The sequence below is a fragment of the Eptatretus burgeri genome, chromosome 6 (assembly GCF_056783735.1).
Source record: "Eptatretus burgeri isolate ZD-2024b chromosome 6, Ebu_testis_v1, whole genome shotgun sequence".
NCBI classification, from domain to species: domain Eukaryota; kingdom Metazoa; phylum Chordata; class Myxini; order Myxiniformes; family Myxinidae; genus Eptatretus; species Eptatretus burgeri.
In genome coordinates this window covers 86,973,475-86,999,072 of record NC_140966.1, presented here as the reverse complement: position 1 = coordinate 86,999,072, position 25,598 = coordinate 86,973,475, and the positions used below count along the sequence as shown (strand labels likewise).

The 25,598-nt window shown below is 45.2% G+C and overlaps 1 protein-coding gene across 2 annotated transcripts; it reads right to left on the bottom strand.

The window, feature by feature from the left end:
- Window positions 1–346: 346 nt before the first annotated feature.
- LOC147025263 (uncharacterized) lies at window positions 347–24,586 on the bottom strand. 2 transcript variants are annotated; one of them, XM_085886061.1, is made up of 5 exons: window positions 24,327–24,586; window positions 5,705–5,984; window positions 5,224–5,430; window positions 4,786–4,965; window positions 347–3,653 (listed from the first exon to the last, which is right to left on the bottom strand). In XM_085886061.1, the coding sequence occupies exons 2-5, from the start codon at window positions 5,919–5,921 to the stop codon at window positions 3,472–3,474; spliced, it is 786 nt and encodes a 261-aa protein (XP_085742187.1). In that variant the 5' UTR covers window positions 5,922–5,984; window positions 24,327–24,586; the 3' UTR covers window positions 347–3,471. The 2 variants fall into 2 exon arrangements, with proteins under 2 accessions (XP_085742187.1, XP_085742186.1); XM_085886060.1 differs by lacking the exon at window positions 24,327–24,586 and adding an exon at window positions 19,518–19,880.
- Window positions 24,587–25,598: the final 1,012 nt, after the last annotated feature.

Sequence of the window (25,598 nt, the reverse complement as noted above, 5' to 3'; positions counted from 1 at the left end):
ATTATTCAAATGTCGACAAATTATTTGGTGCAATTGGAATACTTTGGGGTACTTTTACCTGAATGAAAACGAGATATCTGTGATCACAAAGTGATCATTAAGGGTAAGCCTCCCTTGTTGGCTTAACCTTGGCGATTGCCCACAAATTATCCTTGGCTCGTGATCCAATGTTGGCCATATGTTTTTTTGGACCACCTAAGCTAGACAGCTTAGAGGCGAGTGCGCATACATCGAGAGTCTAGACCATCTTGTCAGCCCTGTGAAGGCAGTGAGAACATGACTGAATGAGAGGTGGCAGAGGTGCACAAGGCCCACAACCTCTCCAAAATACAACACGCGACAACGATTGAAGAAAACGGAATTTATTATTCTGTAAAAAATTCTTACAAATTTATTCACAGGAGTAAACATTAAGTTCAATGATGTTTATAACCTCCCTCTATAGCCACGGATCTCAAAACGAATAGAGGGAAGAGAGCATCGGTGAGGGAGGAGGTTGAAAGGGGGTGGGGGGGTGGGGGTGAGAATAAGAACAAAGGTAGAAAGGAAAATAAAAGAAATCCTGACCACCAGAAAATGTCGTCACCCAGGCTGTTGAGGTGGTGTCTCTGGGTGAGCTCTCGGGCAGCCAGACCAATGCTTCCAGACCATAAACAGCTCGTGTCTCACCTCCTCATCAAACCAGATGACAGTAGGACCAGAACACGATGAAGGTGAAAGAGGTCGATACACGATTTGGCAGGGCGATGCTTTCTTTCCTCCTCTCTCTATGTTTACCTGCCCACTTTTCTTGAGACTGGCCACAGCACACTCACTGGACAGAACCCCACCCCCGACACCTGGCGAATGCCCCAGGGCAGTGGCATACCCTTTTAAATGAATTTAAAATGTACATGCAGTGGACAAAAAATGGAAACACCAATGCAAAATCACTTGATAGTATGTGAGGCCACAACGTGCAACCAATACAGCCTGTATGCGCCATGGCATAGAGTCCACTAGCGTCTGGAGTTCTACAGGAGGATTGCGGCACCATTCTTCCAAAAGAAAGTCAATCAACTCACACCCATTTGATGCAGCTGGAAAATGCGGTCTCAGGAATCGTTCCAGACTATCCCATAAACGCTTGATTAGGTTCAGATCTGGTGACTGAGAAGGTCATGACATATGGATAGAAGTGTCATGCTCATCAAATTATTGGGCGACCACACTTGCTCTGTTGATAGGGGCATTGACATCCTGGAAGACACCCCTCCCGGCAGGAAAGAAATGCTACAACGTGGAGTGAAGATGATCATTCGGTGCCATTAAGTAGCGAATGGCATTGTCCTTGCCTTCTAAGGGAATAACTGCAACGAAACCATGCCATGAAAATGCGCTCCACAGCGTTGCAGAACCACAAGAACCCTCCAATGTTGGGACCAATCACTCAGGGTTGTCGAGTTCTTTAGGTTGGGGCCACATGTGCACTTGTCCATTTGTCGAGAACCTGGTGAAGGATGATTCATCTGACGATATCACATTTCTCCACTGTTCGGTCGTTCAATGCCTGTGCTCTTTGCACCACTAGACTCGTAAACGTGCATTGCCAGGTGTGATGAGTGGTTTATTCACTGTAACCTGACTATGGTATCCTGCTCCGTGGAGTTCTCAGTGGACCATTTTTTTTATTAAACTGGCTGCTTGCACCCTAGATTGAAATTTACAGTCAATTCATCTGCAGTTTCTTGCCTGCTTTGCCTTACACTTCAATTTAATGCACAGCTACCACGATACTGGAGGATGCGCTTCCTTCTACTGTTGCCCTTTGTTGATGATGTTTTTCCCTCGGCGTTCCATGCCGACATCACCTTATGTTGAGGCGGTTTGGCTCGCGATCCTGTGAAACATCAGTAAGTTGAACTCTTTGCCACTGAAGCTCCTGCCAAAAGCACCCCACCAATCACTCCTCTTTCCAAGTCACTGAGGTCTCCTCTTGCAGCCATACTAGCCATAATTATAGGCCTGTGCTGCATTTTCATACATGACCCTAAGCATGCTGGCATGAAATTTGCTTCATTAACACATGGGCCACAACTATGTGGAAGCCATTGCTTTAAATTGACTTTGTGCTCCTCATTTACCCAGGTGTTTTCATTTTCTGTCCACCACCTGTATATATATATATAGTGTGTGTGTAACGGGAAATGGTAGAGAAGGTGTATGACATCTGTGGGATTCGTGGCTGCAACTCTATACCCGTTATTAACTCACCCATGTGTGTACATCCACAAAGTACACACAGATGTGAGGATATTTACATAATCCCAAATACAAAAGGGGGTTATCGCTACTTCCCTTGCACATTTCATTAAATTGAAAGCTCAATTGGAAATGCCGTTCAAACCTGGAAGCACTGAAAAGCAACCTGAGAGATCAATAAAACATGACTTTAAAAAGATTTACTTACAAAAATAGCATTCAATATACAAAGCACATTCATACAAATTTTTGAAAAAATACACATCTCCCTTATTGAAATAGGGCTGTCCTCATGTTGGTACACGTAACCAAAACCAATTCAGTACTATACGTATAAATAAACTTTACATGAAATTTGTTACTGTACTTCAATATGGCAAAAATTAATGGCGCAATTAAATTGGCAAAGCAGTTGTACATTAATGCACATCTTTTACAACTACTACTACTACTACTAGTAGTGCACAGACAAGGACGTCAAGGGTCATTAAAGATAAAGCTTATGTCTGCCTGAGCTTTCCTGTGTTCTGAATGCAAGCCCCCAAAGCCATTCTAACAAAACAACGACTACCACTACTACGACTACATACTTTAAGAGCCTCAATTATTCACACCTTGTTGTGGGGTAGGCCAGGAAACATCTTTGATCCAAGTCTTTCACAAATTGGCTAGCCAGGCCTGATGTTCGACCAGCAGAAATTTCCAATTTGTTCAGGGTGCTGGCAACAACTCGCCTCCTCTTCGCAAAAGACAGTGTTGTATCTTTAATGTCCCCCAACAACCATTGCCATAAGACGGGTCCTCCAGCTTAACGTCCTTCCAATGGACGGCGCATACATTGATCACCCTGCACATGAAACACCAGGATGAGAGTTCACACCTGGGTATATCTTTAAATCCAGGTTGGACAGCTCAAAGGCGGGTGCGCATACCTTCAAGATGTCCTGCCATCCCAAGTACACCATCCCACCTTTATTATAAAAAAAATTTTTTTGTTCTGAGCAAATTAAAGAGGCATTACTGAGGAGCCATTTAATAAAATATATAATTTAATAAAAATCTAGTATCACAAAAAAGAAAGCAATTAAAAATATAGACAAACATACTTATATGGAAAACGACATCTCACAGCCATTCACTTTGCTCTTCTGGCATCTCCAGTCTTTTTTCCAACGCATGACGCCTTCCCTAATCCTCACTAACGATCCCTCTCTGGCCGCCAGTTCTGTGCTAGTCAGTAGAATGCCTCTTGGCATGCAATGCCAGGTGATCTGATCGAGTGAAGCATCGACTGCATGATAGACAACGAAATGGACGATGTCCTGTGTGCTTGCGGTAATGCCGAGTGAGCTCATCTGAGCGGGCAAACCGCCAACTACAGCCAGTCCAGTCACAGCCATATGGCTTTTCACCTGCGTAAAGATGCAGAGGCAGAAAAACATCAAATATTGACTTCTTTTCAATCTAATCGCCAAGCCAGTCACACTCATTGTAAGTTTTCCTTCAGTTTTTTTCTTGTTTTTTTTTCAATGCCATCTTGCATGAGATTCTCAGAGAGATTGCAGTCAGCTTTACACCAGAGCTTATACCAAAAAGATTCCTCCTCACTTCGATGGAGAACAAAGATGTTTTGACAAAAGCTTGGATTAGGATGTGCAAATCGACTGATTTCTCCAGGTCAGGTGATGCTGACAAAAAAAAAAACCCTTTCCTTCCAAACTTAAGTCACTAACTTCGACTTATGCATCTAAAGGTAAAATAGGCATCCTTTTAGGTTTAGGGTTACCATAGCTCCATAAAATAACAGAAGCTCAAACGATATGTGAAACAATAAACATAACTAGATATCTGCAATCACAAAACAATCGCCAAGCGTAAGTCTTCGAATCAACTCCCACTCCATCTGCCCGAGCCCATGATCCAATGATGGCCATATTATTTTCAGACCGCCATATGACCTTGACCTTCGGTGTTTGAGATTCCGCATTAGCAAAATTGAGTGATGACAAAATTGTTATTCAGACCACCATTTGACCTTCACTATTAACCTTGAGGGATATCACACAAATTAAGAGTAAATGTGCCTTGCTCTATCCTATCTAGAGAGGGAAATTTTGTTCCAATCAGACAAACCTTCATCGAGTTATCATGAAAAATGTTAAATTCTTTATAATTAGGTCGAGACCTTCATTAGGTAATGGTCAAATTTTTTTCGTCAACCCCACACACTTTTTATTCCCATCATTGATGCTAACTTTAATTCCAAAAGTTCCAGCCTGCTCCGAGATACAGCTCAGAAATTGGCAGAAAAACAAAACAAAACCTAAATGAGAGTTTGGTACCCCGAGAGGTCTAATAAACTCTGAGGTACTACCATTAAAAATCGGGGCACTAATTGGATCAACAAACCCTACAACAGGTATCAGCCTCCCTCTATCCTTGGGGGTGGGGGGTTAATTGATTTGAAGAAAGTCTTTCCATAAAATATAACACTAAATGTTTTCACAAGATCCAATACCTGTGGTTTTAAATATGTGCAAATACCTGTATGAGAACGGATGTGTGCTTTTAGGTGTGAACTTTTGGAGTAAACCTTTGCACAATTCAAGAAGGTGCAAGGGTGTCTTGGTTTCTGTGCCGTTAGATTCCGAATCTTCTTCTGCTCTCCTGATGGGCCTGCCCGCTTAACGCCTCGCCTCCGCCGTGTTCCCCTGATCGCAGACACTGTGGAAAAGAAAGCGAAGAAATCGGTGATGCATACTTATCGGGTAAGGACTAAGGAGGCAAATACAAGATATGGAAACATTCGCTCGCACAACATTTATGTCATTGTTTTCTTCAAAATAAACCTGATGTAGTCTCTATATTTCCTGAATCATACATTTGAGTACTGGCTCGACTCCCACTCCATCTTACTGAACTCACAACCCTATTCTCACCAAGTAAGTGTCTGTAAAAATCAGCCAGAGCGACACCACATACCTGTTGCTTCTCCAACAGCCTGAGCACTCAACCACCCCTCAAATCCTGTACTCTGGAAACAATGGCCTTGTTGGCTACTGCAACCACCTCGGCTGGGCTCAGAGGTAAGGGAAGCAGATTGGGCATGGCAAGACGGAACGGACTTTTCCTGACTAGCTGGAGTTGGTGTTCCCAAAGCATCCCAGATGTATCCATCAGATGGTGATTCTGGAGCAAATGTGTTGGACGGGACGGCAAAAAACAGGGACAATGGGAGTGTCACTTAAAAGACATACAAGTTGATAAACAAGGACAGGAAATTGTTTAATGAGGAAACTTCAGGAAGAATATCAAGGAAATGGGAAAAGATTGATCATGAATTTAATAAGCTTAGACATGATCAATGAAATGGAACAAATGATCAGGTTAGAGACAGCCTCAGACTCGAGATCACAAGTCAAAGTCTGGCTATACCTCATCATGAACGATTTTATGGCCTTACCTCGTATAGGTGCAGCTGTTGCCCAATGTTGGTGACCGGGCTCACGGGGAGAACATAGGCCCAGAGTCCCGACAGGAGACTCGACAAAGGGTAATGGTTCGAAGTGCGAGTTGAGGAGGTCAGCCATGAAACTCTGTTCTCCTGATATTGTAGTGGATGGGCTAGTGATCATGGAGGACAGATGAGCAACGCTGTGGCCTGTACCACCGAAGTCCATTCCTGACCCACTGTTGAGTTCAGCATCGTTGTCAGGAAGGAGGAAATCTGAGTAATTCAGATGCTGGAGAGACAGATGGGAGGATAGAAGGAAGGACAGACAGAGAGGGAGGTGAGCAGGATGTGCGTTAAGGAAGGAGAGAGAGCTGCTGGTGGAGGAAGATGAAGCTGACATGTAATGCAAACCTATTGAATATAGGTTGATTGGAGTAGTGAGTGATTGAAGAGGAGAAGGGCAAGGTGGTGCAGGATGCCTGCGTAAGGAAAGGTGGGGCAAGATCACCCTCTCTCCCTGCTCAGGTATTTAACCTCAGCGGTCCTTGCTATATCTCAGTAATCTTAACATCCACACCAGAGTGGTCTGACTGATGGTTTAGACAGCAATTTCAAATTGAAAATGCTTCGTATTACCAAACAAAAGGACCAAGGAGGATGTGTATGGATACACATGCAGGTTGGGTCACCTGATCAAGATTAGGTTATTTGTACTTTAGTAAAGCATCAAGACGATTGTAGTTAGCGAGGATTGCCCTGAATAAGCAAAGTCATAAATATATGATCTATATGTATGCAAAATTTGTGTTTTATTTGAACGCACTTGTGGTCACCCCGTACAGATCTGGCCATGTGTGAAGCAGGCACTCCAAGCTCCCTCCTTCTCCCAGCCGAGATAGTGATGAGCCACTGAACGAGCCAATGGAGATGAGGCAGACATACGTTACATGACGTATGATGCGAGGTCATTAAACATGCTAGTTGCCAGTTATATCGCGAATCGTTATTGGTGGTTTATTATAACCACCCTGCTGCCCGTGTGTGTGTGTGTGTGTGTGTGTGTGTGTGTGTGTGTGTGTGTGTGTGTGTGTGTGTGTGTGTGTGTGTGTGTGTGTGTGTGTGTGTGTGTGTGTGTGTGTGTGTGTGTGTTGTGTGTTGTGTGTCCGTCCACATATTTTGCTTGAAAATTTCTCTGAAACCACTTGTCCGATCGATGCAAAACTTTAAATGTAGGAGGGACTCCCCATGAAGAATATTTTATTCATAATTCTGACATCATAGATCACACGGCATTGCAGCCATATTGGATTAAAGGGGAAAAAAAATGAACATCTTCATCTCCAAAACCGCTCCAAGAAAAAAAATTAAACTGCAAATATGTAATCAACTCCCCATGGAGTATATCGGGTGATACTGATGACGTCATCGGTGAAGGGGTATTCCAACCATAATTGGTTGAATTGAAAAATTGTTGGCTGAAAAATCTGAAACATCATATATCTGATCTACAACACCATGCAAGTGAGCACACGGCAACAATTAAACTTGTGACTTAATCGGTCATATCGTCTGGTGGGCATATCTATCTATAATTCCAGCAGTGTGTGTGTGTGTGTGTGTGTGTGTGTGTGTGTGTGTGTGTGTGTGTGTGTGTGTATGTGTGTGTGTGTGTGTGTGTGTGTGTGTGTGTGTGTGTGTATGTGTGTGTGTATGTGTGTGTGTGTGTGTGACCGCTGTTTCGATCTAATTGAAACTTGCCAGGTATATTGCTGGGGCCCTGAGGATGTGCCTTTTCAAGGTTTAATATTAATCGGACAAGTGCTTCCCAAGTTATGGCCATTTATTTTCCAAACCAATGACAAGACACGTTGTTGCGTGGGCGTGGCCGATGGGGAAGGGAAGCTCAGCTGCATTCCCCATTACGGGTTACAACGTACGGACTTCCGGAGAGTGATGACTTCGTGTATTCTAATAATTTCTCGATTTCTTATGCGCATTTATAGATAAACACAATGCCCCAAGTTATGATCGTTTTCATATGAGACAGTGCATAAATTTCAGTAACATCAGAGTGCTGGTCTGCTCCGAACCAGGAAGTAATTTTTTTTTCTCTCTTCTCTTCTCTTTTTGTTTTTCCTTGCGATGACATTGCGAAAAGGCAAAATACGTTGGCGCTAATTGAATAATTGGCCATTAAAACCTAAATTGCGAATCATCGTAACTGTGATATGCGAACTTCCGCGCCACACACGTACGGGCACGCGAGAGCGAGGAAACGGCCTGTGTGGTTGTTGTTTGTTGCTCGTGGTTGGAATGTTTATTTTTTTTTTTACGGGCACGTACTACTTGGATTGAAAATAAAAATGTAAAAAATGTTCTCCAGAACCGTTGACAGATCGATGCAAAATTTCATACGTATTGTTGCGAATTCGCGCCCGCCGGCGTGCGAACGGCCACGTGACTCAAATCGCGGCACGTCGCCCACTGGACGGACAATTCTGTCGTGACCCTCTCGGACTAACACCGGGAGCTAGTCACGGGTGGGCCTTTCAGCCTCACCACGATCGTGCCAATCGGCCACCCGCGTGGGATAGGGTTGTTCGCCAAACTTGACCTACCTAAGTACCCACGCGGATGGTAGACTGGGCGATCGCACCTCGCCGCAGGTCGACTCCGGACACGGGCCGCTTAAGCGATCCGTTCCATACTATCGGGATAACCGAGCGGTGTTATCGTCGGCCTCGACGGTTCGATTAATTATCGGGCGTATTAAGCCCACGACGAACCCGTTACGTGAAGAAAGATGGAGATTCAATTAAAGAAAAGACGAAGCGAAACGGGAAAACAGTTCAACATAATGCACATTTATTCCGCGGCACACGGAGAGCACACATATACAGCCAAACACAATGCACATATATCAAATGCTACAAAAGAAACAATGACGCAGAGATACTACCGACTATGCGAGCACACGGCAACACTTAAACAGTTTTACTTCACAGACAGTGCCGACACACATTTACTCAAAAGCAAAGGAAAAGAAAGCCACCCTCATAGGCAAGGGGGCAGATGGGCCCGTAGGCCAATGTGTGCGCGGCACCTGGAGGAGCGGCCAGGCCCGCGAGACCGGGGTGGGGGGGGGTCCTACCCGCGTCTTCGTGATGAGCCGCAAATGTGGCAGCGCGGCGGTGCCCCGACTTCGTGCTCCTTCGCGGGTTTCGTTGGCACCGCTTGGAGTGGGGTGGGAACGGGGCCCCCTTTTTGCACTATCTCAGCGCGGGGGAAAGGGGGAATTGTTGATGCTCTGGGGAAGGAGTATAGCTGGCTTGCTTGGGTCCTGTGACGAGCGATTCCACCGCAACCTCGTCGCCGACCGCCGTCTTCCTTGCCTCGGACCCGAGCTCCTCGGACTCTTCCCCCAATTCTCCTCAGCCGACTGCAGAAAACCACCTGGACGCCCTCGCCTCCCGACTCCACTCCGCGCTCCAACCCGACTTGACTGCCTCGCAACAACAACTCTTGCGCAACAACTCTTCTTTCTCTCTGCCCCAAAACTCTTCGCTTTTCTGCTCGGCGTTTTATAGGCCGGCACGAGAACCCATATGCAAATTTCCGGATCAGGATGAGCTCGGGGGCGGAGCCACGCTCACCCATTGGACGGAGGAAAAGGGGTGTGAATCTCCCCTGATCCTAGAATTTGCATATCTCGATTCCACACAGACGCGCCTGGAGGCGGGGCCAAGCCGCCCCGTACTTGCTGATTGGACGGATCAGAAGTGGGCGTGTAGCATTCCTGATCCGAATTCTCCTCGGAAAGGCCGCATTTGCACTCGCAGCTCGGCGCGTATCTTGTACGAGCCCAGGACAGCCCGACGCTCGGTGCTCACGGGTGGTGCGGGAATGGCGGTAGAAGGAGGGAGGTGAGGGTGGTGGAGGGTTTATGGTGGTGGTTTGATGGTCATGGTGCGTTTGGAAATGGCATGATGCGATGATGTGGGAGCGAGTTGTGAAGGTAAAGGTCGTGGCTGTTGGCGTTGTTATTGTTGTGAAGCAGCGTTGTGGTTGGTGGTTGTTGTGTGATGGCGGTTGGTTCAAAATAAAGATAGAACAGAAAAACGGCTATCTCAAAGCATCGCAGCCCGAATGAATCACATTTATTCCCTCTAAACAACGGGTTTGGGGCTAACTACACATGTACTTACAGAGATATCTCACCTATGGGACCTGAATGGTGGTTTGCGAATGTCCACAACCGTAACAGTATGATCGTTTAGCCATGAGAAAAAAATAATTTAATATTCACCTACATTGATGCAATTTAGCTTTAATACACACAAAACTGGTCCTTAAATATCCTAATATTTAATCAATAAAGCAATGGATAATGGCAATGTCTGTGACATAATAAGGTGCATGGAATGATATGGGTATATGGGCCCAATAGCAGTGGGCTATAATAATAGTAGCACGTTCAATAGATGGTATTTTCGTTCAGAATGAGCAAGCGAGCCGAGACTATGCGCTCCATTGAGTGCCATTCCAGCTATTTTTGGCAATCTCATCTGTATTTTTTTCCAATTTTGTAAAGTAGGGCGTTGTGTTTGCATTCAACTTTCCTGGAGAAATGTATCATGGTCTTCTAGTAATGTTGATCATTCGTTAAACAGGATAAATATGCATCTACTTCAATGGATGAGGTGTGTGTGTGTGTGTGTGTGTGTGTGTGTGTGTGTGTGTGTGTGTGTGTGTGTGTGTGTGTGTGTGTGTGTGTGTGTGTGTGTGTGTGTGTGTGTGTGTGTGTGTGTGTGTGTGTGTGTGTGTGTGTGTGTGTGTGTGTGACCGCTGTTTCTCGACAACCACTGGTCCGATCTAATTGAAACTTGCCAGCTATATTGCTGGGGACCTGAGTATGTGCCTTTTCAAGGTTTCATATTAATGGGACAAGTGCTTCCCAAGTTATGGCCATTTATTTACGAACCAATGACAAGACACGTTGCTGCGTAGGCATGGCCGATAGGGAAGAGAACCTCAGCTGCGTTCCCCATTACGGGTTACAACGTATGGACTTCCGGATAGTGATGACTTCGTGTATTCTAATAATTTCTCAATTTCTTATGTGCATTTATAGATAAACACAATGGCCCAATCCAGTCGTTGTTTACGAGAGCGAAGAAATGGCCTGTGTGGTTGTTTCTGGCTTTCGGTTTGAAAGTTTTTATTTTTATTTTTGGTTTGAACGTACGGCCACGCACGTACAGCCACGCACTAGTAATATTAATAACAATAATAATCGTCGTATCATTTGGTAATAATAATAACAAATGAATAATCTCCGCCCTGGCCCAAGCTCATCTGGTCTTGGTACAAGGCTCAAGCAGTACGGTAGACAGCAGTGTGACCACTCCTTGGATTTTTTCACAAGATTTTGGCTATTCGTTGTTCACCTTGGCGTCTTGGTTTTCTATGGGTTTTCTTGGCGTATAGGTGATCTATTATCATCGCTTTTCCGAAACCTTGTGAATTTTTGTTTTTTCATTGGCTCACCTTGGCATTCTTGAAAATGAGGAGTGGTCACACTGGTAGACTGATATGCTACAAGGCCGTGAGGACCGATGAAAAAAAATGGTCCAATGGACAAACGGGCCCATTAGTTGACTAAAACATTGTGCTATTGTGTATTATTTTTGTTTGGACATTGATGGAGTTTTGTGATTTCTCCCACCCCCCCCCCCCCAGAAGTGTGACCTCAAGTTAAATAAATAGGCAAAATTTCACCTTTCTTGCCCACCGACGTTGTACTTTTTACCATATTTTTGACCAAATTTTCAACAATCCTTTATTATGGGAACATGGAGAAGAAAAATTTAATAATTCGGTCAAAATGTCAAAGGTCAAAGTCACAGTAAGTACAAATAGCACTTATGAGCCCATCCGCCGCTGCGCAGCATGACATGGTCGGCTTTTTAAAATCATTTCTGTATATTTATTTATTTAATTACCATTGAGCTTCAGTGTGTCTGTCCAGGCCATAACTTTTTACCATATGAGCTTTTGCCATCAAATTTTCACCAAATCTTTATTGTAAGAATATGAAGAACACTAATTAATAAATTTTACAAACATGTATTTTTTTAGCTGTTGTTTTTGTCAAGTTTAGTTCCTGCACAAAGCAGACGCAGATGGGAATTTTGCATTCTGGGATGCTTTCTAGTGCTGACTTGTTTTGCAACTTTTATATTCGTTCGAAGTTTGATTCATTTTGTCCTGATTCACAGGCACGTCTGAACATACTCCCCATGATGCTGAGATCCCAGGTTCATCTTTCAAATAGTATGTTGATTCTTCCATTATCTCCTTTGGTCATTCTAAATATGTCCGATATTCTCCAAGATCTTCAGATCAATATTTCAAAAAAGGTTTCAAGCACTTTTTCTTCAAGCCAAAATGACAGATATGAGGAAAGGAAGGAATGTATGGGAGAGTGGAGGAGGGTGGGGGCTGGGGGGGTGGAAAGTAAAAGGGTGAAGAGGTTGGGAGAGGGATAGGGAAAGAGGAAGGAAGTATTAGGAGGTGGGTTGGGTTGCATGTTGTTGCAGGCGAGGGGTTAAATTTCCATTTGCATCAGTTGTGTAGACTTGGTTGCCAAACTATGAGCTGTTTTACCATTACGAGCATTAGTAGCAATGGAATGGATGATCCGTGAGGCTGAGACGTACCGACATAGAGCCAGTTAGTTTGTTCTTTCTTTCTTTCAGTGATCAAAGGCTCAAAACAGATCTCTTGATAGCCTTTTGTATTCATTGAAGCCCAACCAAGTTCCAACAAACAATGAAATGTAAAATCTGCATTGCATGTTGGGAAGAAAATGCTCGACTTCACAACAATGGTCAGAACAAGCGAAAGGTTTTGGGGGCTGACAGAATACCTTAAAGGTGTGCACACTCCTCCAAGCTGTATGGCTTCGGTTTGAATCCCGACCAAGCTATAAACTGTCATCACGGTGTTTTACATACAAGCAAGGAGATTCATCAATGTGTGGACCGTCCCTTGGATGGACGCAAAACTGGGCGTCCCGTCTGCTGACATTAGTTGGGGCTGTTAAAGACCCCACATTATCCTTCACAAAGAGTACGCAAGTTATCACCAGCACCACGAACAAATTAAAAATTCCTGCCACCTTCCGTCGAATGTCAGGCTTGGCCAGCCAGTTCCTGAAAGACTTGTGCCAAAAAAGTTTCCTCGGGCGATCCTACAAGGTGGGAATAATTTGGACCATTAATGTCGTAGTAGTAGTCATCCATCACTTAATAGTAATATAGTCAGAATAAGCGAGAACATGGGTGAACATGGGGTACTTGGTTTCACCTGTAGTCATGCAGGTACAGGAGAGAAGGTTGTATTCTCGACGTGAATGTGTATTGTGTAGCGCCACCCAGTGGTGGTGGTGGTGGCAGAGGATATTACAAATCAGCTGTGGAGATAATTTGCATTTTTGCACTGCACACGTCCCCAGAGAGTGGGACGCTCCAAAGCCAACCTCCACTAATCAGCAGAGGCAGGGGAAGGGGGGGGGCAGTTTTGAGGGAGGGGAAGCAGTGTTGGTGGGAGAAGGGTGGGGTGGGAGGAGGGAGGGGAAGGAATATGAGGAGGGAGGGGAAGGAATAGGAGGAGAGAGGGGAAGGGATGGAAAGAGGGAGGGGAAGGCGAAGGGGAGCAATGCCGGGCACCTCTGCTCGTGTTTGTAAATGTAAAAGGATGTCGGGATGTTCCTCCAAAAAAATATGTAAACAAGGAAGGGATGGTCACAAGAAATGATCACATGAAACCATCAGCACATCTTTCTTTGAATAATTATTTTCCCCAGAAAAGACACTAAGTGTGTGTGTGTGTGTGTGTGTGTGTGTGTGTGTGTGTGTGTGTGTGTGTGTGTGTGTGTGTGTGCGCGCGCGCGCATGTGTGTGCGTGTGTGTGTGTGTGTGTGTGCGTGTGTGTGTGTGTGTGTGTGTGTGTGTGTGTGTGTGTGTGTGTGTGTGTGTGTGTGTGTGTGTGTGTGTGTGTGTGTGTGTGAAGCATAACATTCTCTCTGCTAACTCCTCTACCCCCAACCCCCTCTCTCTCTCTCTCTCTTTGTCCAAACCTTGCTCCACCCCCTCCCAATACAGTGCAGCACCCTCCTCCCACACCTCTCTTACTCTCCCCTTCTCTCACTCTCTCTCTCTGTGGATGTTTCCAGATGGTGGTTATGTCTGGATGGTGGTTATGTCTGGATGGTGGTTACCTCCACACATGTCTGGACGGTGGTTATGTCGGGCCGTGTTTGTCCCCGGACGCGTCCGGGCGGCCTTTTTTTATTTTTTTTTATTTTTTATTTTTTGTATACCTTGGTCGAGGCTCGTATGAGAGCTAACACACAACTCACAGCAAGGAGGCATGAGACAAGAGGGGTGGGAGTGGAAGGGACAAAACATTGGGGAACAGACACAGGTGAACTGTGGAAGGGAGAGGGATGGGGATGGGACGGGGAACATGGCGAGGAGAAGATGGACATTACAGGGACTTTCAGGAAGGAAAGCAGGAGAATTGAAGGAAGTGGGCTTGGGTGGATTATCGGGGGTAGAAAAGATCGAGGATTTGGATGGGGGAAGATAAGAGGTGGTGGTGAACAGCTGTTTTGAAAGCCTGGAGGGAAGAATGGGAAAGAATAGAGTGAGGAAGTTTATTCCAAAGGCGGGAAAAAAGAGGAATGAAAGAGTGAAGATGAGCAGTGATTCGTGATTTTGGTAGTTTTACCAGAAGGGGGTTGTTGGCGGACCTTGAGCGCCCTGTGGAAATGTGGTTGGGACAAATCGCAGAGAGAGCAGGGGGGCAAGGCTGGAGAGGAGTCGGTAGAAGACAGAAAGACCACCGACCAACCTGCGGTGATTGAGTGAGAGGCCCAAAGACTCAGCTTCATTGCGGGAGATGCCAATGATCTTAAAAGCCCTGGTTTCGACAGCGTGAAGTCGAGAAAGGTGGGAGGCAGGAGCACCAGCCCAGAGGGGAGAGCAGTACTCCATCAGGCTACGGACAAAAGCTTTGTAAGTAGTCAGGAGCTCAAGAGGGCCGAGGAAGGACTTTGCACGACGGAGGATTCCCAGTCGGCGACTGGCTTTTGAGGCAAGGTTGGAAATGTGACTTTCCCAGGAAAGGTCATGGCAGATAGTGAGACCCAGAAGCTTGAAAGAAAAGACTTCTTCCAGAGGATTGTTGAGAAAGTGGATGGGGGGGTTTTGTAAACGGTCCTTTCGAAGAGACATAGTGAGAGTGTGAGATTTGTGTGGATTGAAAGACATGTTCCACGTGTTGGACCAGTTTGGACTTTGTCCCCGGATTGAGTTTATCTCTGGACATGTCTGGGTGGTATTTTTAGTGTAACTAGTAGAAAATGGATTTCAGACATTATTTTGTTTCCATCTTCACCGTTATTCTATACACCAGCATTTTGATGACACAGTATGAATTGTAATTAATGCTCCACCGCATGTCTGCCTTCCCTTCCTCTCACCTCTCACTGCCTTCTCTTCCCCCACCCCTTACTCTCCTTCCATCCTCTCTTCCCCACCACATGTCTGGACGGTGGTTATGTCGGGCCGTGTTTGTCCCCGGAAGCGTCCGGGCGGCCTTTGTCCGGCCTCTCTCACCCCTCTTCCTCCCCCCAACCCCCACCTCAGTATTCCCGTCAGAGAAGCGATGAGGTGGTATTTAGTTGTCAAATAAATAAATCAAAATTCGAACGCTCGGTCAACAAATGTCAATTTTCATCCGATTGACTAGAAATTTGAAGAGGATTTGCATGTCAGATCACTCAATTCAACCACCAAATATTTTTGAGGTCAACATAGGCCAAGATGTTAACATGCCCGCATTTCTAAAATTGTCAATTTTCATCTGATTGACCTGGAATTTGAAGAGGATTTGCATATTTGGTCATTGAATTCAACCACCAATTCGTTTTTGAGGTCAAATGCGTTTCATCTATTTTGCAAGTATCGGGCTCTGCACGATGTCTTCTTGTTTGTTTGTTTGTTTGTTTGTTTGTTTGTGTGCAAGATATCTCAAAAAGTTATGGCCGGATTTGGGTGAAACTTGGACGACAGGTTGGGTGTGTGACAAGGAAGAATTCATTCAACTCTGGTGAAGATCAGATTGTCATAATTTTAAGTGATTCTTCACCATTGAGATTCGGGTGAACTAATATACAGGGTATCCCAAAAGTCTGGATCCGTCGGCATTTTTCCTAATATACAATTTGATATTTTTCTTTTCTTTCAGATCCAAGATGGCTTCGAAACTCACAATTGAAGATTGAAATGATGTCATTCTCATGTACGCAAGACAGGATTCTTCACATAGAGGAGTTGCTGCCGAATTCAACAGAAAGCATCCTGATAAGCATCCAAAAACACATGTCACTGTTAAAGTGTTTCAACGTTTTTGGTTCAGAAATGTTCAACGTTCTTCTATTCAGCGTGTAAACAAGTGTCGCGAAGTCCAAGGCCGTCAATTTGAGCATTTACTGTTATAAAACTTTTAAATAAATTTTTGCCAATGGATCCAAACGTTTGGGATACCCTGTTTATCGCACGGTTTCTGAAAAAGTTGTGGACGGATTCGGATGAAACTTGGTGGTGTCGAGGACGAATCGATTCGATTTGGGTGAAGATCCGAATCCGGATCTGGATACGAGAATTATTTAATTATTCAAGTGATTATTCACCATTGAGAGATTGGGCCAAAAACGATCTAGTCCTGTATAGCATGATATATGAAAAATGCATTGGACCCCGATATGTTCTCGTGGATCAGGCATTGCGTGGCGGAGGTATGCACTCTACCTAGTGCCCCTGTAGTTTATTAGGGTACCCTGTGAGTACAGGGTACCCTATTGTTTTTCTTCTGTTTATTTATTCTTTTTCTTTTTCCGCCGGCATTTTGCACCCTTTTTCGCTTTAAAAATCATCTTCTCTGGGATACTAAGTCCGATCGACACAAAATTTTCACCACAGTATGTATCTTTTTTGATAGCACAATCACGTTATAATTATGACGTCATTGGTCATGTGGTGCGGGTGCCATCTTGAAAAAAACGATAAACTTTGGACCTCTGTATCTCAGAAACCCTGCAATGGAAAAAATTTTCTCTTGATACATTTTACTAAGCTCCCTATGGGGAACACGTGTGATTTTTCATGACGTCATAGGTGAAGCGATATACCGGTGAAAATTCGTCAAGTAGAACGCCATATAGGAAAAATCTGAAAAATTCTGAGCATCATCTACGCCTAAAATCACTGACGAAAATGTTTTTCTTGACGTCATCGATGACGTAATTCGGCCGCCATCTTGTTTTTTAGTGTTTTTTTAAAAAAATCTTCTTCTCCAGAAGGGCTGGACAGATTAAGGCGAAACTTTACAAGTACATTCCCGCTGATGTCCTCTTTCAAGTTTGTTAATTTGTTGTTGATACGTCACATGGTTTGGCGGCCATCTTGAAAAAACCCTAAAACCTCCAAACATCTTCTTCTCCAGAAGCGCTGGTCCCATGAAGGCGAGATTTCACAACTATATTCGGGACATGTATGCGATGCAAGTTTGTTAATTTCAAAGTGATAGGTCACATGGTTTGGCCGCCATGTTGGATTTAAGAAAAATATTAAATAATGTTTTCTCTGGTATTTCATAAGCCATCGAAGGGAAAATTTGCAAGTGCCTTCCTCCCTCAAGTCTGCATACATGGTAAAAAAAATTTTACCTCAGAAGTCACATGGTTTGGCGGCCATCTTGGATAGAAAAATAGACCTTATCCGATTTTCACGAAACTTCACACACTTGTTCGGGTCGACGATGGAAAGCAGAATTTAAATTTATGACATCATAGGTCACAAGGTTCGGCAGCCATCTTGGATTGAAAATGAATAAATTTTAAAAATCTTCTTCTCCAGAAGGGCAAGATAGATTAAGACGAAACTTCACACATATATTCCCCATGAGGTCCTTTCTCAAGTTTGTTAATTTGTTCTTAATCGGTCACATGGTTTGGCGGCCATCTTGAAAAAACCCTAAAACCTCCAAACATCTTCTTCTCCAGAAGCCCTGGCCCAATGAAGGGGAGATTTCAGAACTGTATTCGGGACAGGAAGGCGATATAAGTTTGTTAATTTAGAATTGATAAGTCACATGGTTTGGCCGCCATCTTGGATTTAAGAAAAATATTAAATAATGTTTTCTCTAGAACCGCTTAACCAAACGAATCGAAAATTTGTAATTATCATCGAGAGGGCAGTATGCAAGCATGGTAAAAATTATGACGTCACACGTCACATGGTTTGGCGGCCATCTTGGATAGAAAAACGCACCTTTACCGATTAACACGAAACTTCACAAACGTGTTCCAATACCCAGTTGGAAGCAGAATATAAATTTGTGATGTCATAGGTCACATGGTTCGACAGCCATCTTGGATTGAAAAACAATATCTTCAAACTTCTTTTTCTCTGAAACGGCTGAACAGATCCAGGCGAAACTCGACCACTATGACCGCCTCTCCATGACGAATAAAAAGTTCTCACCCCCTTTTGAGGTATGACACAACGTTTGGCAGCCATATTGGATTGAAGGAAAAATATTAATTAATGTTTACTCTGGAACTACTGCATCCATAAATGTGAAACATCAAGTTTATGGTGGAACGCTCATGCGGAATGAGGGTTTGAAATTTCAACGGGATCGGGCCCAGGGTTTGGCAGCCATGTTGGTTTTAAGAAAAATATTAAATAATGTTTTCTCTGGAACTGCTTAACCTGGCGAAGCGAAAATTTGCACTTATCATCTCCGATCCTGTTTGCACATGTGGTGAAAATTATGACGTCACAAGTCACATGGTTTGGCCGCCATCTTGAATTGAAGGATAAATATTAATTAATGTTTACTCTGGAACCGCTGCTTCTGTATATACGAAACTTCACATTTGAAATTTAGCCGACATGCGAAACAAAAGTTTAAAATTTCAACCTGATTGGTCACGTGGTTTGGCAGCCAGAATTATTTAATCATTTTAATCTGTTCGCCAGTAATAACGAAATTGAACGCTTTGTGCTGCCCGGTTCGTAACTCGCCTCTTCTGCGCTGTCGCGAAGCAGGCCTGTGTTTGTATCACCATTAAATCATGTTTTCTCTGGCACCGCTTTTCCGATGAATGCGAAACTTTGCGACGATGATTTAAGTCTCATGTTGTGTCAGTTGTGTCAAAGGCGGACACGTTTGGGTACCCGGTCATCACTGCCAGCAGTTATAAAGTGGCAGTTCTAGTTTAAATTGTTTTTATTACTTGTTATGTACAGTAACTGCAGCAAAATGACCAAAAGGCTTTCGCAAAAGTTTGTTGGTAAAAGGTAAGGGAAACTGTGACAAGGTGGGGTTTTTTTTTCAAAGTTAAAAACTATCTCAATCGTCTCACGCGTAATTCCTTCTGAGCCCATATCAAGATGCAAGCAAGTGGGTACCTGATAAAAACCGATTTGGCTAAAGTTCGAGGAAAGTTTCCAGTGGAGAGAGAGAGAAAAAGAGGAGAGAGAGAGAGAGAGAGAGAGAGAGAGAGAGAGAGAGAGAGAGAGAGAGAGAGAGAGAGAGAGAGAGAGAGAGAGAGAGAGAGAGAGAGAGAGAGAGAGAGAGAGAGAGAGAGAAAAAAAAGAGAGAAAGAGAGAAAGAAAGAGAGAAAGAGAGAAAGAGAGAAAGAGAACAAAACGTGTGCATGCTGCAGGGATCCCTTCCTTATTCTCACCATGATGACATCTTCCAAATAACCCTCGGACATGGCGAGAGTACCGTCACCACCGAATGAGAACAAGGTTACAGCACGCCGATCCACCGTCGCCATTTCAGGACTTCATCACCAGGATGCACCCGAACAGATGGGATCCTCCGAAACGTTTCCCTCCTTTGGCAATCTCATAAACGTCTTGTTCGTTGTGCGGCTCTTCACTTTTGTACAATCAAGAAATCTTGCCTACGCGTCGGCATCTATGGATATAATATGTCAACGCCTCACACCTTCGCACGGACGTCACACAGTGAGACGGAGACACGAAACGCCTGTTGAACATCCGCGCGAAACGCCTCGGGGATTCCCTTCCGCTTGTTCGTTTATATCGCACAGAAGCCGGGAACGGGCGCGTGATTTCATTGGTCCACGTCATTTCCGATGAGGGACGAACCTCCATCTGATTGGTTGATCGTCGCACGAGATTTTTCCTCTTTTCTTTTTTCTCCTTTCCCCGCCCTTGCCAGCGCGCGGTGTTTGTCAAAACATTCCGCGTCGTTATGGAAACGCGTGTAAACAACAGCACCGTTGTCACGGTGTTACGTCATCCGACGTCGACCGTCTGTCACTCCCTCGGTTTTTTTTTTCTTCGACTGTGATTTGATGCTTTCCTCTCCCCGTCTCGTATCAATTGTTATAAGGATTCTTTCCGCCGTGAGTGCGGCGTCCGAACTTTGTTGGTCTCCTCGTTTATTCGTTAATAACTCGTCCCCCTCCAAGGCTCCACCACCACATGGACGGGATGCTCCTCCATGCTTCCTCTGTTTCCTCGCGCCCTGCGGGGAAGTCGAACGCGCTCACGTGCTCTCTCGGTGGCACGTGCTCTCGAGGAAAGCGCGGCGGACCCGGGAAGAAAGCGATGAAAGTTTCACTACAAGAAGAAGAACATCCGCTATTATCTATCTATAATTCCAGCAATGTGTGTGTGTGTGTGTGTGTGTGTGTGTCAGTGTCGGTGTGTGTGAGTGTGTGTCGGTGTGTGTGTGTGTGTGTGTGTGTGTGTGTGTGTGTGTGTCGGTGTGTGTATGTGTGTGTGTCGGTGTGTGTGTGTGTGTGGCGGTGTGTGTGTGTGTGTCGGTGTGTGTGTGTGTGTGTGTGTGTGTGTGTGTGTCGGTGTGTGTGTGTGTGTCGGTGTGTGTGTGTGTGTGTGTGTGTGTGTGTGTGTGTGTGTGTGTGTGTGTGTGTCTGTGTCGTTGTGTGTGTGTGTGTGTGTGTGTGTGTGTGTGTGTGTGTGTGTGTGTGTGTGTGTGTGTGTGTGTGTGTGTGTGTGTGTGTGTGTGTGTGTGTGTGTGTGTGTGTGTGTGTGTGTGACCGCTGTTTCTCAACAACCCCTGATCCAATCTAATTGAAACTTGCCAGGTATATTGCTGGCGACCTGAGGATGTGCCTTTAAGGTTTTATATTAATCAGACAAGTGTTTCCCAAGTTATGGCCATTTATTTACCAAACCAATGACAAGACACAGTGCTTTGACGTCACAATTGACGTCACAAATCTTCTTCTTCGTTTGATATGACATCACAATTGACGTCAAAAATCTTCTTCTTCGTTTGATATGACGTCACAATTGACGCTGGGGACCTGAGTATGTGCCTTTTCAAGGTTTGATATCGTTCTTCTTCATCCATTTCAGCTGTTTCCCAAGTGTTTCCCAAGTTATGGGCATTTATTTACCAAACCAATGACAGGACGCGATGCTGCTATATGACATTTGATATGACTTTTTTTTTTTTTGGACGTACGGGCACACACTAGTTTAATATAATGGGACGATTGAGTGAAAAACGCCTGAACAAGGAAGAACAAGCAAATGTCAATGCAGCAGGACATTACGCCCACCATGCCTGTGTCGCAGCCTGTATGCACACCCTCCAAAGTCCCAACACCGACTCAAACACCAAATTTTCGACCACGCACCTAACTTGCACGACATGAACCCCAGTACCCCCATAACCCACAGCTCAAATCCAAATGCAGCCAGACATCCACTCAATGAGAAGGAGGAAGGTGAACAGGTTGCAGAGAGAGCACACACAAACTACCATATATATATATATATATATATATATATATATATATATATATATATATATATATATATATATATATATATATATATATATATATATATATATATATATATATATATATAAATATATATATAAAATGGTGTAATTCATATACACCCTTAATACATTCAAAATTCCTTCCCAAATCGTCTTCAGTCGAACGTCAATCCTGGCCAGCCGGTTCGTCAAAACACCTGGGTCAAAAACCTTCCAGGGACAGACCGCACAAGGATGTGGGAATAATTGGGGTTCTTTATTAACTGGATCACGTGCACAGGACAAAGACATTGAGACATGTACAGTGTACTGAACTTAGTGACTTCACGTGGATTACAAGGAAATGAGTCATTGCTGCCCTTGGTCGCTGAACCTGTGAACGCGGATTCGTTTGCACTTTTGCAACTGCTGCCAACAACCACACTCTGAGATAGCAAGCAGGTAACCTGCTGTCAAGACAACAACCACACTCTGAGATAGCAAGCAGGTAACCTGCTGTCAAGACAACAACTACACTCTGAGATAGCAAGCAGGTAACCTGCTGCCAAGACAACAACCACACTCTGAGATAGCAAGCAGGTAACCTGCTGTCAAGACAACAACTACACTCTGAGATAACAAGCAGGTAACCTGCTGCCAAGACAACAACCACACTCTGAGATAACAAGCAGGTAACCTGCTGCCAAGACAACAACCACACTCTGAGATAACAAGCAGGTAACCTGCTGCCAAGACAACAACCACACTCTGAGATAGCAAGCAGGTAACCTGCTGCCAAGACAACAACCACACTCTGAGATAGCAAGCAGGTAACCTGCTGCCAAGACAACAACCACACTCTGAGATAGCAAGCAGGTAACCTGCTGCCAAGACAACAACCACACTCTGAGATAAGCAGGTAACCTGCTGCCAAGACAACAACCACACTCTGAGATAGCAAGCAGGTAACCTGCTGCCAAGACAACAACTACACTCTGAGATAGCAAGCAGGTAACCTGCTGCCAAGACAACAACCACACTCTGAGATAGCAAGCAGGTAACCTGCTGCCAAGACAACAACCACACTCTGAGATAGCAAGCAGGTAACCTGCTGCCAAGACAACAACTACACTCTGAGATAGCAAGCAGGTAACCTGCTGCCAAGACAACAACCTCACTCTGAGATAGCAAGCAGGTAACCTGCCGTCAAGACAACTACACTCTGAGATAGCAAGCAGGTAACCTACTGTCAAGGGATATCCAAGAACACCTGACCACTTGCTAACCGCAGTATGCGCAGGTATTTGTAGGTGGTTTGTTTTTCAGGGTTCCGGTGATAACTCACCTGCCCTTTGGGATCTTTAACGACAACCAACCGATGCTTCGAACCTCGAACAAGTCAAACATCCCAAACACTTGAACAATGGTCTGTGCCGCTTCGTTGTTTGACGCTCAGTATTTAAAAGGATAAGAGCACGCACATACAACTATAGGTTGGTAATAATAGCGCAATGGCGTCCTCCTACCATGGAAGGTTTTTTGGAAGGGAACTCTTGTTATTTTCAAGCTCGGAGGAGATTTGAGCGCAGGCTGGACAGTTCAGAGGTCACAGGTGAGTACACAGCTACCTCTAGCTCTACCTCTTCTCAACCACCCTGCCAGTCCCGCAGAACATTCACACACGTGTAAATTTAACCGTCTCGACTTGCCGTGCCCACTCGTCACGACCCATCGTCACGACCTTGTGGGTGCGGTCCATAAGCTTGGACCATTCCCATGGCAACGAGGAACAGGAGGGCGTTTCCAAACCGCCCCTACGTCACTGGGAGGGGTATCCCTCGACCGGATTTAGCACATTCTGCCGCGCGGAGCTCTTCTGGCACGTTATCAAAATAAACAAAGATGGAGCGGATTTAATCCCTTAAAAAGGTGGTGATCGACGGATGTAATCCCTTAAAAAGGTGGTGATCGACGGATGTAATCCCTTAAAAAGGTGGTGATCGACGGATGTAATCCCTTAAAAAGGTGGTGATCGACGGATGTAATCCCTTAAAAAGGTGGTGATCGACAGATGTAATCCCTTAAAAAGGTGGTGATCGACGTCGCTTGGCCAGAGATCAATGAACGGTGGCCGAGTCGCTCGTTGAAGCTCCTTGTTAATAATGTATGTCCTTGGACCTCGGTAGATACAATCAACGAAATACCGACACCATCTGGATTCCACTGATGGTTCTCACTTCTTCTCTAACGGCCACGGCCACGACTACTCCCGTCTTCGTGTGGGGTTGGGGGGGGAGGTAGTTGTTACGCCAAGTCTTTCACGAACCGGCTGGCCAAGCATGACATTCGACTAAGGTCAGTGCAGGTGGTGGGTTTTGAGTGTGGCAGCTTCATGTCTCATGTTCAAACGAAGTTTTGACGTTGCCTAGCAACAGAAATCCAATATGGCTACCATGCCATGATGGTGAAGACGGAAAGCAGGAATAACTTATGATTGGAACATGCTAGAAGGATGATTGTGGTGTCCAGTTGTTCGAGAAATCGAATGCGCGTTTCACTGCCATAGATTTTATTCCTGGTTGGAATGATAAAAAAAAAAATGCCGTTGCAATGAATCGACGCTGCAATTGTTCATTTCCTACAAATGGTGCACTGCGATAAACGACGAGTGGACGTGCACAGCCAGCAATAGAAAAGCTACTTGAGAAACCAGCGATGGACTGACCACAACATTAGATGCACATCATGTCATCAATCGGGTTTAATTCCTCCTCTTCTTCCCCACGTGAGTGCTCTTGGTCTCCTCTCTTGGACTTGGTTCGAGGGTTGCGACACTCAGCGGAAGCAGAGCAGTGGCAGTAACTGCAGCTTGGAAGATGAGCTTTGAAGCAGCTGCCATTGTCCTGCGCGCATGCCTTCTCCTCAGCTCTGCACTGGCGACGAACAACATCCATCAACTCAGGAGGTGCAGCAGGTCCTGTGGCGGTGACAGGATACGGCACACCATTCACGATTTCACAGCCAAAGCTGATGATCTGAAGGGGAGGGGCACTTTGCTTGTCTGCTTCCTTCCAGAGCATCACCTGCAGATGAGCCCTCAGCGTATGATACCGGAGTTTTTCATCCGTCGGAGGCAGTGCTTTAATTTGGGGCTTGCCCTTCTTCATCGAATAAATTGCGTACCTCGCGGTATTCATACTCACTAGTACGGGCCCGTAGGGGCGTAAACGGTGACTGGATTGGGGCATTGTTTCAATTAGATCGGACCAACCGTATCACAAATGGCCATAACTTGGGAAACACCTGGGAAACATATTCAGGTCTCCAGCGTCAATTGTGACGTCATATCAAATGAAGAAGAATTGTGACGCCCCTTCTCTCTCGCCCCCCCTCGCTCCCCCTAGTCTCGCCCCTCCTCTTTTGCCCCTCTCGCTCCCACTCTCACCCCCCTCTCTTGCCCCTCCTCTCTCACTCTTGAATTGTGACGCCTCCTCTCTCTCACCCCCTCTCTCGCCCCCTCTCTTTCCCCCCCCTCTCTCTCTCTCCCTGCTCTCTCACCCCGAGTGTCACCTATCCTCTATTCCTCCTCTCCCTCCACCCCTCTTTCCCCCCCCTCTCTCTCCCCACTCTCTCACCCCTAGTCTCGCCCCTCCTCTCTCCCCCTCCTCTCTCGCCCCTCTCTCTCGCCCTTCTCCATCGCCCCTCTCTCTCACCCCCACTCCCACCCCTCTCTCTCACACCCCCCTCTCACACCCCCTCTCCCGTCCCCTCTCTCGCTCTCTCTCTCTCTCGTCCCCACTCCCACCCCCTCTCTCTCCCCACTCTCTCGCAGATATTGGTCGACAGATAAATGGTTGTAACTTGGGAACTGCTCGTCCGATTAATATCAAACCTCGAAAAGGCACATCCGCGGGTCCCCAGCAATATTCCTGGCAAGTTTCAATCAGATCGGACGGTCAATCGTACAAAACAATAAAATAATAATAAATACATAAAT

Coding starts and splice junctions, on each gene's coding strand:
- LOC147025263 (XM_085886060.1), bottom strand. CDS start 19,613: ATGGCGACGGTGGATCGGCGTGCTGTAACCTTGTTCTCATTCGGTGGT. Junction 5,431..5,704: donor AACAGCTGCACCTATACGAG/GTAAGGCCATAA, acceptor CATTTGCTCCAG/AATCACCATCTGATGGATAC. Junction 3,654..4,785: donor ACACATCCGTTCTCATACAG/GTATTTGCACAT, acceptor ATCTTTACGCAG/GTGAAAAGCCATATGGCTGT.